Here is a 16,670-nt window from a genome sequence, read left to right as displayed (position 1 = left end):
TCGGCTGGAAGGTAACAGAGAGAGCCAGGAGAATTAGCAGATTTACTGCCAGTGTGAGCAAGGCTGCTCCAAACCAACTTGAAAGCCATACTGAGAAAGATAGGTTTGATCATTCAGGGATGCCTGGCAGTGGCCCATCTTATGCACTTGAACTAACTTACCCAAGGATGGTAAATTAGTGGCCTTGATATTATCCCTCCCTGCATGTAGAAAATGTGATCTGAGCCCTATGTGCAGCACAGCTTACATGTGTAGGCCTCACTCTTGTGATGCAAGCACAGTTCTTCACGGTAGATGGATTGTGTAAGGGGTGGCTATGGCTATAGCATAAACTCTGGTTCACTTCATAAGCTGTAGGCATGAATCTTGACATTGTTCAGGACACATTTATATGCCACTTTTTGGAGCCTTGTACAAAGTGGGCTTTAGGATTACAGAAATGAGACTCCGGGTGACTGTGAACTAAGGTTCTTGGCTAAATGTGAAGCTGTCTTAACGATTTTGTATCGGAGTTAGAAATAAAGAATTAGAAATTAGTCACTGTGACAACTGCTCTTTCAACATGCAAGCTGAACTACCAGCAAGGCACCTACCTGATTGCAACACTATCTGACCATTGTGTTATATCTGGAGATTGTGTTCTGAACTTGACCTTTACAAAAATGGCAGCCACCTCTTTTGGTTCCCATTCTGTTGCTTTTTTGTGAGTTCCTTATAAGCTTCTGACTTGAGAAACCGGGGGAAAGAATCCTTAGCCATAAGACTGTAGATTAAACTCTGAGCATCATCAAAACACTGGAGAGTCGGTTCAGAAATAGTCTGGGTGATGTGGTCTCTGGTATTGAAGTCGATGTTTATCTGCAGGGAATAAGAGTGGCATAAATTGTTTGTTTTTCGGGAGATCAGAAATGTTGTAAGGGAGCCAGAAACAAACACTATTTGAATTGCTTCCCAAAATACAGTGTTTGATGCAAAGCAGCAGGAAGGTCATGTTTTCATTATCTTGAATACTGAACACTAATTTTAATTTGGTTTCCTACACTGAAAGCAGTGCTGCCATTTATTATTTAATAATTTAAAAAAGTGCTTCGGATTTTCTAGGTGCATAATGAGAAATAACATCATCAGACTTTTCACAGTGCAAAAAAGCAAACCTCTCTTTTATTTATGAATAGGTTTTCAGTGCATATACCCCCCAGGCACCACAATTTATTTTTAACACTATCTCTTTATTCTGGCTACATTCCACAAAATGGCAGCTATCCTCTTTGCCTAAGAGAATTCTATTGTTCAGCAGAACTCTCATCAGCCTCTGCCTCTCTATGGTCAGTGGTCAGAAGTAATAAGAGTTGCAATATGACAACATCTGGAGGGCTGCCTGTTCCCCCACTCTTGATCTAAGGCCTCCTATTTACTGAAGGCCCTTATGAATACGTTAAACTTAAAAAATAAAACAATACTAATGTTACCTTTGCAACACAGGAGGTATGATTCTTCCTGTAGCACTTGGGCAATATGAGTAGTCCTTGGCCATTGTCTTGGAATGACTGGATGCCAATGAGTGGCAGGAGGCACCAGCTGAGGAACGCCCAAGGGAGCCAGGGAATTGGTGGTGGGGCAACAATGTGTGTTTGGAGGGAGAAGAAAGAGCAGACTGGGAGGAGGAGGTGTCAGAAGCTGAAGAGGTAACAGGGCTTAGTGAGGAGGAAGAGTCTGTGACAGAGAGCAGCTCAGAATCAGAGGCAAAAGCAGAGGCTGGATAGGAGGGGTGACAAGAAGCAGAGATGGAGCAGGCTGCTGATGAAGCCAAGGGGTCTCCCCCTCCGGCTGTGACCAGTTCCCCCTGCTGCTCTGGTGTCCCAGAACCAGAAGAGGTATGAAGAGGGTGGAGCAAAGACAGACAAGATGGCATAGTCTCAGGTTGCAATGGAAAGACCCAGGGGAGAAGGAGACTTAGGGAACTGCGGGAAGGTGGGGACCTTCAGTCCCCACAACTGACTCATAGGGGTAAGATCTACCTGACAAGTTGCTGTGCTTGCTAGACCTGGCCTCCTGAGCCGACTATGTTTCCTTGAATAAAAAGTTAACTTCACTGACACCATGTGATTTACTGCCATCTTGCTCCTGAGTCCTGGCAGCCATGCCTATGCTGAAGCTCCTCTTGCACCTCATTGCCCCAGTTTCTGACCCCAGGGAGAATAACCTCATCATGCGTTCCTCTCACATGACCTGGAGATTGTTCCATTACCTGAGCAGCCTACAAAGGAGATACACTGCAGTGACATTTATGCCATGAAAGGATGCGTACAAAAGTGGTGTTACAGCATCAGTCATTTAAGAAAGTGTTTTTTTGCTTCAAATTAATCACAAATCTTTCTTAAGCTAACCAGCTGTGCATAAGCACGATAAAATTCAACTAGAAAGCACCACGTTCCATGTGTATTTTTCTATATGCTCACAAAACACCCCCCCTCTCTCACACACACATACACACACACTTAATTCAGACTGTGGTAACACTTTATTCTAGTGGTTCCAGTTTTCTCTTTGCTGCCCTGGTGGCTGTCAGTGTGCTCATATAAATATTAGAATTGCTTTGCTGGACCCTGCAAAATTCGTGAATTCAGTCCTGTTCATTAACGTCAAACGATGTTCTCTGAGCAGGACTGGCATTGGTTACCCTCCTGTGTCTCTCAGTGGCTTCCCAGATAGTTCTTGCTTTTTGAGCTTCTGAACGAATCTTGGAATTTTATCTTGGACCCAGTATTCTGGATTAGATCAACCTTTGATCTGATCCAGCAAAGTGATTCTAAGTCAGAAGTAGATAATAGTTCATCCTTTTGTATTAACTTCTTTTTTCTTTTCTTTTTCTTTTTTAAAGAGTGCCTTGATCTTGTACTCACTTGTATCCTCTTTACTAAAGTTAGGCCTGCAGCTCAATCTCTCAGGTGTATTAAAAAGTATTTAAAAGGAACCCCCCAAATTATCTTCTCAAAAGCTAAGACGACGTCAGTAGCTAAGGTCACTGTCTCTATCAAAAGCAGATGCATCGGTGTAAAAGTGAGGGAACGCATATCACAGGAGTAATTAACCAGCCAATTAGTTTAAAAAATGTTTTTGTGTGTAATGATCAAATGGCATGGTGCGACAGGAGGATCCTAAAGGACATGTTTTAGCTTTCATCACATCAAAAGGACTCCGCTTAGAGAAATCAACCATTAACTCTTGCCAGCACTGACGAGTGTACTTGGGCATTTTCTGAGTCACAAAAGTTCGCTATTGCAGTGTTTTAAAGGCACACTCAACTTGAAGTGGGATGGAACAGATCTTCCTAGATTAGGATAGGCAGATGGAAGGCTGGAGCCTAATTCTGGCTCCTGGTCCCCAGAGGAAACCCTCAGCCCAGTGATTGCACACTTGGCGGCGCTGTTAGTGCAAAGCTTTGGGGCACAAATTCAGGGGCCCATTCGGCAGAATGAACACGAGCCCCTCAGAAATGCAGGAGGTGAAGAAAGTGAAGAAATATACCGTACATTGGCATCTAAAGAGGCAAGCAAGACTGGGACATTGAGAGTCTAACATTTTCAAACTATACCATGGGAGATGGGCAAATATGCCCCCTTTATTTCCAAATGCTTTTTGACATCTATATGAAGCCACTGGGAGAGATCATCAGGGGGTTTGGACTGGGTGTCCATCAATATGCAGATGATACCCAGCTCTACCTCTCTTTTAAATCAGAACCAGTGAAGGCAGTGAAGGTCCTGTGTGAGTGCCTGGAGGCGGTTGGAGGATGGATGGCGGCTAATGGATTGAAGTTGAATCCTGACAAGACAGAAGTACTGTTTTTGGGAGACAGGGGGCGGGCTCGTGTGGAGGATTCCCTGGTCCTGAATAGGGTAACTGTGCCCCTGAAGGACCAGGTGCGCAGCCTGGGAGTCATTTTGGACTCACAGCTGTCCATGGAGGCACAGGTCAATTCTGTATCCAGGGCAGCTGTCTACCAACTCCACCTGGTACGCAGGCTGAGACCCTACCTGCCCGCGGACTGTCTCGCCAGAGTAGTGCATGCTCTAGTTATCTCCCGCTTGGACTACTGCAATGCGCTCTACGTGGGGCTACCTTTGAAGGTGACTCGGAAACTACAACTAATCCAGAATGCGGCAGCTAGACTGGTGACTGGGGGCGGCCGCCGAGACCACATAACACCGGTCTTGAAAGACCTACATTGGCTCCCAGTATGTTTCCGAGCACAATTCAAAGTGCTGGTGTTGACCTTTAAAGGCCTAAACGGCCTCGGCCCAGTATACCTGAAGGAGCGTCTCCACCCCCATCGTTCTGCCCGGACGCTGAGGTCCAGCGCCGAGGGCCTTCTGGCGGTTCCCTCATTGTGAGAAGCAAAGCTACAGGGAACCAGGCAGAGGGCCTTCTCGGTAGTGGCGCCCGCCCTGTGGAACGCCCTCCCATCAGATGTCAAAGCGATAAATAACTACCTGACATTCAGAAGACATCTGAAGGCAGCCCTGTTCAGGGAAGTTTTTAATCTGTGATATTTTACTGTATCTTTGGTTTCTATGGAAGCCGCCCAGAGTGGCTGGGGAAACCCAGCTAGATGGGCGGGGTACAAATAACAAATTATTATTATTATTATTATTATTATTATTATTATTATTATTATTATTATTATTTCCAAAGTGTAGCAAGTCAGTTGCAATTCCTCACAGTGGAAGTGCAATGAACAGGTAGGGCCAGGAGCCCCTAGTTCCTATGTATTGCAGCACTAGCTAGAATTTTCAGAAACATTGGTTGGGCCCCTCCGTCCAACAGTATCCTGATGCATATGAAGGCTTTGTGAATATACCCACTCACAAACCAATAAAGAAACCTACATTTGAATCCTGCCATTGACACCAGTCTTTCAGAGTTCATGTAAATGGGTTACCTCTTTGGGGGCGTCAGTTTGGATAAACTCTGAATAAATCTTTTTGGCTTTCGAGGCAATTTTAGCTGCTGACTTTGTTTTCTTGAAGTCTTCACAGGCCAGCCAGAATTCAATGTTTTCCTCACTGAATTCTGACTTCAGGAAAGTCCTGAATGCATCCAAGCCATCTACAGAAATAAGAAAACACAACTGTGGAACAAGCAGTCGGGTGGGAAGAAACCCAGTCATGGAAACCCCACTGAAGTCAATGGAAATCGTTCTACTGGCTTTTGGTTGAGTAGTTTCATGCATTCCTAGACCCTCCTTTAGTACAGTTTGATTTGAGGAGATTTGGGTCTTAAAACCTGATGATGTAAGCAGGATGCCTGGATCAGAACATGCTACAATGTGGCTGCTGGATTCTTATTTGTCATGGTCGGTGATAAGTAAAGGTAAAGGGACCCCTGACCATTAGGTCCAGTTGTGACCGACTCTGGGGTTGCGGCGCTCATCTCGCTTTATTGGCCAAGGGAGCCGGCGTACAGCTTCCGGATCATGTGGCCAGCATGACTAAGCCGCTTCTGGTGAACCAGAGCTGTGCACAGAAATGCCGTTTACCTTCCTGCCAGAGCGGTACCTATTTATCTACTTGCACTTTGACGTGCTTTCGAACTGCTAGGTTGGCAGGAGCTGGGACCGAGCAACGGGAGCTCACCCCGTCGCGGGGATTTGAACCGCTGACCTTCTGATCGGCAAGTCCTAGGCTCTGTGGTTTAACCCACAGTGCCACCCTCGTCCCTCTCATGGTTGGTGATAAAGAAGAATAAATTAGTGGTCTTTTGGACATTTATCCTGAAGGGATTTTTTCAGATGTCCATGAAGCAGGACAATCTCCAGCCTTTCAAGCAGTAACTGAGTTAATTATAGCTGAAAAAAACCCCAAAGTGCCCAAATGATATGTGTTATCTAGAACCATTTCAATCAGGCTGCACACACACTCACCTCTTTATAGAAAAAACAACAACCATATTTTTCTTCATCTGCAATTGTTCAAGATTGTCCTCAACACATCGCTTTCAATCTACAGTGACTCTACAGTGATTCTCCATCTTGCATTCATTAGGGGAGGTGTGAATACATATTTCGGGGGGAAATATGTACATCTTTGAACTTCTCACCCCCCTAACTAGATTTGTCCATGCCTGTTCCTCTGTGCCCATGCCACAAATGAATGAAGAAAGAAGTGGTGATTGTGATGTTGCTATAGCCACAACATCACTGGGCAGTTGCAGATACACCTCATTGCTGGGACTGCCTACATCTGTTCTAATGTGTTTTCTGGTAGACAGACTGCAGGGTAATGCTATCTGCAAAGACTTGCAAATCCATCTGCAATGACTTTTTATTTTGGGAATGAAACCTGTTTCTCAAGAGGCACCAGGGGCGGACTTTTTTCTTTCAAATTTCAACAAGGGCAACATTTGGTGCCCCCTGCCTCTCGCATTCCTTTCTGTGTATGCAGGGCCCCCCTCGGAATGCAACCCAGTGCAGGAGAATAAGTCATGCTGCCCTAAATCTGCCTCTGGGGGCACTTTTCAGTGGCAAAAAGCTCACCCTATTGTTATCAGTGCATCAAGTTGCAAACAGTTGTTTGGTCATGAAATTTGCCCAGACAATGAGGAAATTCTGCTGGTCCACCTGCTCCTCTTTAATGAAATGTTTATAGATCAGTTGCCTCAGCTGGGACAGAGCAATGGGAGCTCACCACCATCTTGCAGATTTGAACCGGCAACCTTCTGATTGGCAAGCCCAAGAGGCTCAGTGGTTTAGACCGCAGTGCCACCCGCGTCCTTGCCTTATCCTGTATAGGAGCTGGACATGTTGGAGGAACCGTAAGGTAAATATAAGTTGAACCATGATATCACTACTTTCATTCAGATGCATCTTACCTTTATTAGCCAGAAGCGTATCCACAGAATCCATCCATGCCATTGTTTCCCTAGGGGCTGACCTGTGAAAACAACATCTACCCTTGAAAATAGCATTGTGATCTTTTGCCTATGTAATCTGTGGATAGTCTCTATGCAGTATGCATCCTGATTCACAGCTATTGTGTTGGCCCAGCGATATAAGTAAGGTTAGCTTTCAATATTGAACTACATATATTGAACAGCAAAATCACCTTCCTGTGCAGATAGCCACATGAGATGGAGGGTGTAATTTAATATGGGTCCCTAGATTGTTAATCAGGAAGAGAGGAGTAATAAAGCATGCAATTGGGTGAACAATAAGAAAGTCACAGGAGAGGTATCACTGATTTTTCTCCCAGTAGAGACTCTCCAGAAACCTTCTTGTCATTGAATGGGCCAGCTATTAATTTCTACAATCATTTTGCTAGTGATGACTAGAGCTATCAGAAAGGTTATCACGCTAACACTGGGTTGATAAATGGGCTATTTCTCAATTTCGTACTGTTTTTAAAAATGGTTTGCTTCACAGTTTTGGTTCCCAACAAGATTTTGATTAAGCATTTGTTAAAAGCAGTAATAGGATTCCGTCCTCTCCCTCCCCCTTCCCCCGGTTTAGTTTCCTGCTTGTGTCAGGAAAAGCTGTCTTCCCCCATCTGCGAGAGAGCACAAAGAATCCAATTAGCTCAATATATTCTCTGCTCGGGTCATATTTATCTAAATCTAAGAACTTGTCAGGGCAGAATAAGATCTTTTCCAAACTAGTTAATAATTTTAAGTGCTTTTTGCTTCCAAAGAAGCATCCCCCTTGGGCTTTGATGTATGTACCACCAGAGCAAAAGCATAGACTCTCTTTCTCTCTCCCTCTCTCCCTGAGAATCTGAGGAGTTATCCATAATCTCACTGACAACCCCAACACATTCATTGCATAAGTCTTTGACTATGCAGTGTGTCGAAGGAAGAGCTGTTAATCTATTTCAGTGCCTTCTACAATAGTTCGGCCATCTATTTTTAAGTAGGCAGCTCCGTAGAGAACAGTGTTTATTAATCATGGGCTCCAAAGCTTCCAGGAAGAGAGATGGCAGATCAAGGAGCTAAGGGAATCTCACTGTTCTGCTAGAACCAAGGGATGTGCTTCAGGTACGATGTTCTTACATTAAGATAATCTCTGTGTAGGGTACTATGGGGACTGTGCTGCATCTTCCATCAACAGTGTCTCCAAAAAAAGTTATACATCACTTGGAAAGACAGGCAAACTAATGCCAGTGTACTGGAAGAAGCAAAGGTCACCAGTGTCGAAGCAATGATTGTTCAACATCAACTTTGTTGAACTGGTCATGTTGTGCAGATGCCTGATTATCGTCTTCCAAAGCAACTACTCTATTTCAAACTTAAAAGTGGAAAGCGTAATGCTTGTGGTCAACAAAAGAGGTTTAAAGATTCTTTCAAGGCAAATCTTTAAAAATGTAGTGTAGACACCAACAACTGGGAAACACTGGCCTGAGAGCGCTCCAATTGGAGAACAGCCTTTACCAAAGGTGTCATGGGCTTTGAAGATGCTCAAACTCAGTACGGAAGGGAGAAACATGCTAAGAGGAAGGCATGCTTGGCAAACCCTCACCATGATCAACTCCCATCTGGAAACCTATGTCCCCACTGTGGAAGGGCGTGTGGATCCAGAATTGGCCTCCACAGTCACTGACGGACTCACTGTTAAAACCGTGTTTATGGAAGACAATCTTACTCGGCTACGAGTGATCGCCAAAGAAGAAGAAGCTGGTTCCATGTTTTGGAAGGCATGGGGAATATACTTTCATTGGGCCCTGCTCCCTGAATGTGCTCACCACCTTCCTCATGCCATTATTGCTGCTGCCTATTTGCTTGTTTCTCCCTCTAGGCCCCATCCAGGGCACTTCCTAGAGCCAGGAGTGAGGAACATTTGTCCTTCCAGACATTGCTGAACTGCAGCTTCCTGTTATTTGTGGTCATTAGCCATGCTTGCTGAGGCTGATTAGAGTTGTTTTTCAGCAACATCTGGGCGTGTGTGTCAAAGGTTATCCACACCTGTCCTGAAGATGGAAGACAAAGCATGCAGAGGCTACTGCTTCTTTTCCTTGCTCCTCTTGCTGCTTGGTTGCTTGAAGGGGGAACGAGGACATGGAACAACAGCAAGGCCAGAAAACTCCAGGGGTTAGTAGTAGGACCTTTACTAGTGCATAAGCCTGGGAAGCTGCCCTAGGATGATGACGCTGGCAGTATGTAGGAAACAACAAACCTCTGGACCAAATCTACCTTCCATGCTGCCAACACAGAAGCAAGTGGAATGTGGCAGTTCTGACCATGAACCTTACCAGAAGTGGACTGAGAGGACCTTCTACTCAAGGTGCTCCTTTAGCCTGCTGACTTCATTTTGGTTTTTTAAAATATTTGCATGCCACTTTCCCAACAGCAATGTTTGAGATCAAAGGACCTTACAACAATGGTAAAACATCACCAAAAAACCAAAAACGAAAAACCAGACTTCCACCAATGTCAAGATAATGCAGACACCCAAGAAAGGGTGGACCACCCTGTGGAATAATTGACACCAAGTGTCATCAAGTGCAAGTGTCTTCTCAGGAGGCTCAGAATGGATAAAGGTAAAGGGACCCCTGACCATTATGTCCAGTTGCAGACGACTCTGGGGTTGTAGCGCTCATCTTGCTTTACTGGCCGACGGAGCCTATGCTTGTCCACAGACAGTTTTTCCAGGTCATGTGGCCAGCATGACTAAGCTGCTTCAGGGTGCTCTAAAGGGCTGGCTTCAGGGACCAGTGACACTGAATAGCTGGTATACAGGGACATTTTGGAGCAGGGAGATCTCTGAAATCTCTTCTAATGCAGAAAGTATGACTTCCCTTGCCCTCTGTGCTCATGTGGGCAGGCTGTGTCTCATTTCATGAGGCGGAAGGAAGGAAGAGAGGGTGAGCTTCTGTCCTGCAGGAGATCTGACAGGACAGGACAATTTTCCTCTTACCCCTGTGCCTTTTCTCCTAAAGTGCCAAAAACAAGCACAAGAGATGGACTGAGCTGATTGTAGTCCATTGTGCCCAAGAATTTTCTGCATCTAAAATTGGCTGTTGGCTCACCTTGATGGGGAGATGGAGCAATATGTTTCATTAACATATCCAGATATATTGAACACATTTACAAAAAAAAGAGAGACCCTGTGCATTGATACATGTAGGTGTATCTAGTGGAGTACACTACTAAGGTAAAAGGAAAAGGAAAAGGACCCCTGGACAGTTAAGTCCAGTCAAAGGCGATCATGGGACTCATCTAACTTTCAGGCCAAGGGAGATGAAGTTTGTCTACAGACAGCTTTCTGGGACATGTGGCCAGCATGACAAAATCGCTTCTGGCACAACGGAACACCATGATGGAAACCAGAGCACACGGAAATGCCATTTACCTTCCTGCCACAGTGATACCTATTTATCTACTTGCACTGGCATGCTTTCGAACTGCTAGGTTGGCAGGGGCTGGGACAAAGCAATGAGAGCTCACCCCGTTGTGGGGATTTGAACTGCCAACCTTTTGATTGGCAAGCCCAAGAGGCTCAGTGATTTAGACCACAGTGCCACCCTTATTGCATCACGTATTTGTAGGAGCACCCACAGCTCGCCTGTGATATCCAAACTTCCTGACATGAACTGGGCTTCCCCCACACTTCTGGCATAGTGGGAGACAAGGAAGACAAGGAATAGACAAGGAAGGCCCTGTCTATTGGGGTGCTGGTGGAATGGTAAGGTTCATGGAAATCCCCAGGTCCCTTTGCATGCCAAGTGAAGTGCTGCTTCTAGTAGAGTGAATTAATATGACAAAAGGGGGAAGAAGCGGACATTTTACTTAAGATTAAAATTAACGTGCAAAACCTATGATGCAGACAAGCCCAAAAAAGTTAGGGCTTAAAGTGAATATCCATGTTGCATAATTAATGGTCGTCGGAGTGAGAGTAAAGGAGAAATGAACTGATGATTTGCTATGGAAGTGAGTCTTTTAGATGCTATATGGGAGCACACGTCCTTTCAAAAAACAATGGAAGGAAAAGACAATGACAACTGTATTTGGGAAGGGGTTTCCCCCAGTTTCTCTTCATGGTGAGGAAAGTCAGATGGGCAAATAATGAGGGAAGAAAGAAAGAGGGAAGATTGACATTTGATGTTTTGGCAATTAAGAAGTTTTTGAAAGGATGAGCACTAATTGAGGAAGTGTGGTGTGGTCATCTATGATTTCATCCTAAGTACATAAGAAATGCCCTCTGAGTCAGGCCAAAGGGTCATCTAGGATCTGAGGGCAACAGCTCAAAGTGTTGGTCTTAATTGGTCCTATCAAAATAAAGTCACTATTATACTGTTCATTGCGCCGTTCAATGAGAGTTTGGCCCATTTATAATCAACTTCGCCATTTTATTTTCTCGTAGTTTGTTTTAGTTGGGTTCCAGTTGGCCCAGTCAGATTGTGAAAGTGTACTGTGGAAGAGGGTGTTTCTGAAAGGAGAATGAACAACATCCCCCTTGATAAGAGAGCAAATGAAGTGTGACATGGCAGAGGCTCAGGAGAAAACATTTTACGCGATTAAAACACATTTGGGTGCAGTGATACTCCCTCCCCCAAGCTGATAATTATGCAACTTTTGAATCTCATATGTTGCCTTTTTTTGGCTAAAACCCATGAAAGTCATAAACAAGGAACTCACTTCACTGGCATGGTTTGCTCCACTGTTTGTCACAGTTAACACTTGCTTTTTCTTTCTGGTTGATTTTCAAACTGTGGGTAATAGGACAGCAGAACCATTACATTTATCACACCAATAAATAAATCATAGTTTTCAGATTACATTCTCTATTTATCTGCTTTAGTATAATTTCCCAAAACGCACCTATTATTCTCCCAGTGATTGCTGTAAAATAAAGAAGAGAATGATAATAATAATAATAATAATAATAATAATAATAATAATAATAATAATAATAATTACATACCACTCTTCAACCAAAGATCACAGGGCATTTTATAACATAAAAACACAAAATATTTCTTTATTTTATTTATTGCATAGTTGATGGTTCTGGTCAGTTGTGAAAACCTATTGAATTCAGGTTATTGAGATGATTGAAAACATACTAGGATACTAGTATGTATCATACTACATTTGAAATGTATGTATCATACTACATTTGAAAAACATACTACATTTGAAATGTGTGTATGATTTGGGAGGATCAGGAAAAATTGAAGTAGGTGAGTTAGATTATAGATAAGTACAGTGGTACCTCAGGTTAAGAACTTAATTCGTTCTGGAGGTCCGTTCTTAACCTGAAACTGTTCTTAACCTGAAGCACCACTTTAGCTAATGGGGCCTCCTGCTGCCGCTGCACTGCCACCGCACAATTTCTGTTCTCATCCTGAAGCAAAGTTCTTAACCCGAGGTACTATTTCTGGGTTAGCGGAGTCTGTAACCTGAAGTGTCTGTAACCTGAAGCGTCTGTAACCCGAGGTACCACTGTAGATCTATGAAGCAGTGGAACAAAAGCAGCAACCAACCTCAATAAATGTGGACCTTGCAATTATATAGTCATTTTGCTCATTCTTTTGAAAAATTGCTCTTTCCCTGTCACAGGTATTTTGTGAATGTACAACAGCACTGGGTCAACTTGGGGGGAAATGCTCACAGGTGGAAAAAATCAATAAAATGTCATATATTTGCAGTAGTACCTAATCCTGTATGTCCTTGGGTATGAAGGACAATAGTAAGCATGCTAATCTTGAGCTTGCAAAGCAATAAGGTAATTGTGAAGACATGATTTTGTCAGGAGTCATACACTTAGACATATGTTTCTTTAAAAAAATGATACTGGGGGCACTGTGTGTGTTAATTAAAATTGGAGACACATTTCATTATTGTAGCCAAAAAGATGCATCTATGCTTTCTAGAACAGTTCCCAGAACAATAGATAGATGATAGATAGATAGATGATAGAGAGAGAGATGATGATGATGATAAATAGACAGATGATGATAGATAGATAGATAGATAGATAGATAGATAGATAGATAGATAGATAGATAGATGATAGATAGATAGATAGATAGATGATAGAGATAGATAGATGATAGATAGATAGATAGATAGATAGATAGATAGATAGATGATAGAGATAGATAGATGATAGATAGATAGATAGATAGATAGATAGATAGATAGATAGATAGATGATAGATAGATGATAGATAGATGATAGATAGATAGAATAGATAGATGATAGATAGATATAGATAGATAGATAGATGATAGATAGATGATAGATAGATGATAGATAGATAGATAGATAGATAGATAGATAGATAGATAGATAGATAGATATAGATAGATAGATAGTAGATAATGCTCACAGGCATGCCCTAGAGGTGGTGGCCCCATGCTTGGAGAATTCCCTTTGACTAGTTTATCGGTTTTTAACTGGGTCTTGAAAACCCTTTCATTTCAATCCTACTTTTAGTTATAGGTGCTGTGCTGGATCTTTATATGTATATACAGTTGCTGTCTTTGCTTTAAAATGTTTCAAATTGTTTTAATGGAATTGTGCTGGACTATAGAATGCTTCACACTGTACTTTAGCTTTATAACCCCCCCATGCACTTTTTACTTGTAATGATTTTTTTAAAAAATAAAAATAAATCACATGCTAAACCGTTGAAGAACCAAGGCAAGGTGGGAGGGATTTTTAGCTAACCCTAGGCTAGCTTCCAGTAATATGAAGCCTCATTTACAGCAAAATGTAGGGAAATGAAGGCTGGATCTATCATGCCTGCGACAAAACGAATCAGATCCAACATAGTAAACCATATACTGCTAAATGCCTGCCATTATAAAAGAAAAACGGCATGATTACAAATGGTACAATTAGTATCATGTCCAGTTAGTCCCTCAGCTTCCAACCTCTGTTTCAGATATAGGCTGCTTCTATACCATGAACACATGTTGGGTTTATATCACATCAATGTTAGTTTCTGTTTTGCCACTGAGCAGCTGCTTGGAGTCACAGGACTCTGTTTACATTCCAGAGACAGTCCAGTCTATTGGAAGTCTCTAGTCTCACGGGAGACTAGAGACAGATGTGATGTTACTGGTTTCCTGTTCCCTTTGTTCCTTTGTTTCAGTTGCTCTCTGCTTTCATAGAGAGAGGATGTGTTTTTTGTCTTCGTAGTTAGGATAATAAAGCATAGCATGTAGCCCAAACCTCTCGTCTCTTTCCTGTGCTGCAAACTCTGCTGAATGAAAAATGTGCCTGAGGCCTCATTAAAGGCTCAGGTTGTTAAACACGTTGGGAGGCGATTCCGAAGGACTCAGGGGAAGAAAATGAGCTTTATCAGCTTGGCCGAGCGGAGATCCCGACAATCAACTGCCATAGCTTCCTGCAAAGAATCCTGGGAACTGTAGTTTGGTGGGGTTGTTACCTCTGCCTACAGTCTCAGATTCCTAATTCTTTCCTTGGGAAGCTGAGAATTAGAAATAACAGTGAAAGCACATTAGGCACCTCCATAGTCTTGCCCATGCATCTTCCTGGGCTTGCTTGCAACACCAGCACAATGCAGTGAGGTATGATGTTTCATTCCCAACTTGTCATTGTGTAAGGTTCCCTCCCTGTCGACTTGCTTGCTGGCATGGTAAGTCACAGGATCAAGCTATATGCTATTCAGTGCAGCCACAATTTATTGCATGTGAATTCAGGCTGTCATCCTTCTGTTCGCCTACCCTTTAGGGAAGAATCAGAGTACCTGTTACCCTTCTTCTCCTCTTCTTCATTTTTTAAGCTTCACCTTATTCCTTCCAGTGCTTGGAATTGTATCAGTGGATTCAACAAAAGCTTCTCATCCAAGGCCAGCTCAAATTATCTTTCTGCCTGGGGTAAAAGACAATCACACCCTCTCTTTCCTTGCAATTCTGTGCCATAGCTGACCAGACTGACAGCATAATCTTACTTCAATTCCTGCATCAGGACAGTATCAGACTGGTGGCAGAGATGGATGAATATGTCAGTTTTGTTTTGACTCATTTCTCATTTTCCCGATCTTTAAATTCAGTTCTCCACATTAGGTTACACTTCTTCTTTTTTAAGGCCTCCTGAGAATTCCCCAGCGTCTTAGTGCAAATTTCTCCTAGTGTACATGTTTTTGCACAACACATTTTCTGGGGTGTGATGCATTTTGCGTGTTATTTTCACTAATATTTTAGTCTATGCTTTTTGGAAATTTTCCTTGGCTGGAGAGGTGCATTGCAAAATTCGGAAAAGTGTGACTTTTGACGGATGGCTGTGTTTCGGTTTGTATCTTGTTTGGGAAAGCGTGAGTTGGGTTTGTTCGCCTTTAAATGCAAACTGACTATAATTTCTCCCACGCCCCTCATTGGGAGGGCTCAAGTGTCAGCCATCAGCCTCGCTGACACCCTGCCTTGACTCCTCTTGGTACCAGTGAACGGGGGCACCACCGTAGCCCTGAGGGCAGAACCACATTTCACACACCATGAAGGAAAAATAGCAAGCTTGGGTTGAAGGCACAAGGCAGTCTTCGCAGCACACATAGCTCTGTCCCCTTCCCCACTCATCAGCACCTGCCATCTGAGGCAGCTTCCTTACTCTGCGTAATGGTAGAGCTGTTCCCGACAGCTTCATAGATTTCCCTTGAATACTTACGGAACAAGCAAGACAGCGCTAACAGTTTCAGAGTCTACAGAGTCCTTGCATGTCTCCCGTCAAGTAATCTGCATTGTCTTTAAATTGAATATGATTCATATCCAGATATGAGTTGGAGAGAGAGAGGAGGAGGAAGCTCTACTCATTCTCTACAGCATTTGTTAAGACAGTTTCTGTCTGGGCACCTGTAAATTGCAACAAATGCTATTTTCTAGCAGACTGGGAATGAGTTTCTCTTAATTTGTCAATTATGCCTGGAATAGCTCTCTCTTGCCACATTATAAAAGAGTTTGGAAGTTATCAAGTCGCCGCACACCAATGAATCAGGCAGTAACAACTCTCATTTAATTTGTCATCCTGCGACCACTTGAGGGTGTGTGGAGATTTTTGCTGTTGTTTTTAATCTTATGATTTGTGATGTCTGGGAAGCATTTTTTTGAAGGGAGAAATGTGTGATCCTCCCTCCTGCTGCGACACAGGACGGGGAAACATAGGGCCTTCCAGGTATTGCTGACTGCAAATCCCATCAGCCTCATCCAACATGTGCAGCGCTCAGGGAAGGTGGGAGTTGTATTCCAGCGACATTTGGAGGGCCACAGGTTCCCCATCTCTGGTTTATTAGGACATTAGGAGAGCCTTCTGCATCAGACTAAAGATCAATCTGGTCTAGGAATAGAGAACCCTTGTCAGACTGAGGGTGACACTCTCTTCTAGGCAACTTGTCAGTGGTGAGCATGTCTAGAAACAAAAGTGGGTAGATCAATGAATGTAAAATCACTCAAAGAATGTGCAGAGCAGGGCTGCTGTGGCTGTGGCTTGTGGGGAGGACTAGCTAGAGTGGCCTGGGGGGCTGCATTTAATCCCTGGGTCTGAGGCCCCCCACTTCTGAATTCACCCAATATTTAATTTCCTGCCATAGTCAACCAGATATGTACAGGAAAGCTCATAAACTATAAAATGACAACAACAGCAACAACAATAATAAATTTTATTTATACCCCGCCATCCCCAGCCAAGACCGGGCTCAGGGCGGCTAAGACCAAATATA

At 43.3% G+C, this 16,670-nt stretch overlaps 1 protein-coding gene across 1 annotated transcript; it reads right to left on the bottom strand.

The window, feature by feature from the left end:
* Window positions 1-205: 205 nt before the first annotated feature.
* Window positions 206-11,636, bottom strand: RGS21 (regulator of G protein signaling 21). Its single transcript, XM_028732015.2, has 4 exons — window positions 11,626-11,636; window positions 6,871-6,947; window positions 4,943-5,109; window positions 206-858 (listed from the first exon to the last, which is right to left on the bottom strand). The coding sequence occupies exons 1-4, from the start codon at window positions 11,634-11,636 to the stop codon at window positions 655-657; spliced, it is 459 nt and encodes a 152-aa protein (XP_028587848.2). The 3' UTR covers window positions 206-654.
* Between the last annotated feature and the right edge of the window lie 5,034 nt (window positions 11,637-16,670).

Source organism: Podarcis muralis, chromosome 5, assembly GCF_964188315.1.
Source record: "Podarcis muralis chromosome 5, rPodMur119.hap1.1, whole genome shotgun sequence".
Taxonomy (NCBI): domain Eukaryota; kingdom Metazoa; phylum Chordata; class Lepidosauria; order Squamata; family Lacertidae; genus Podarcis; species Podarcis muralis.
Note: the sequence above shows the minus strand (reverse complement) of the source record. Positions and strands in the feature narration are given on the sequence as shown.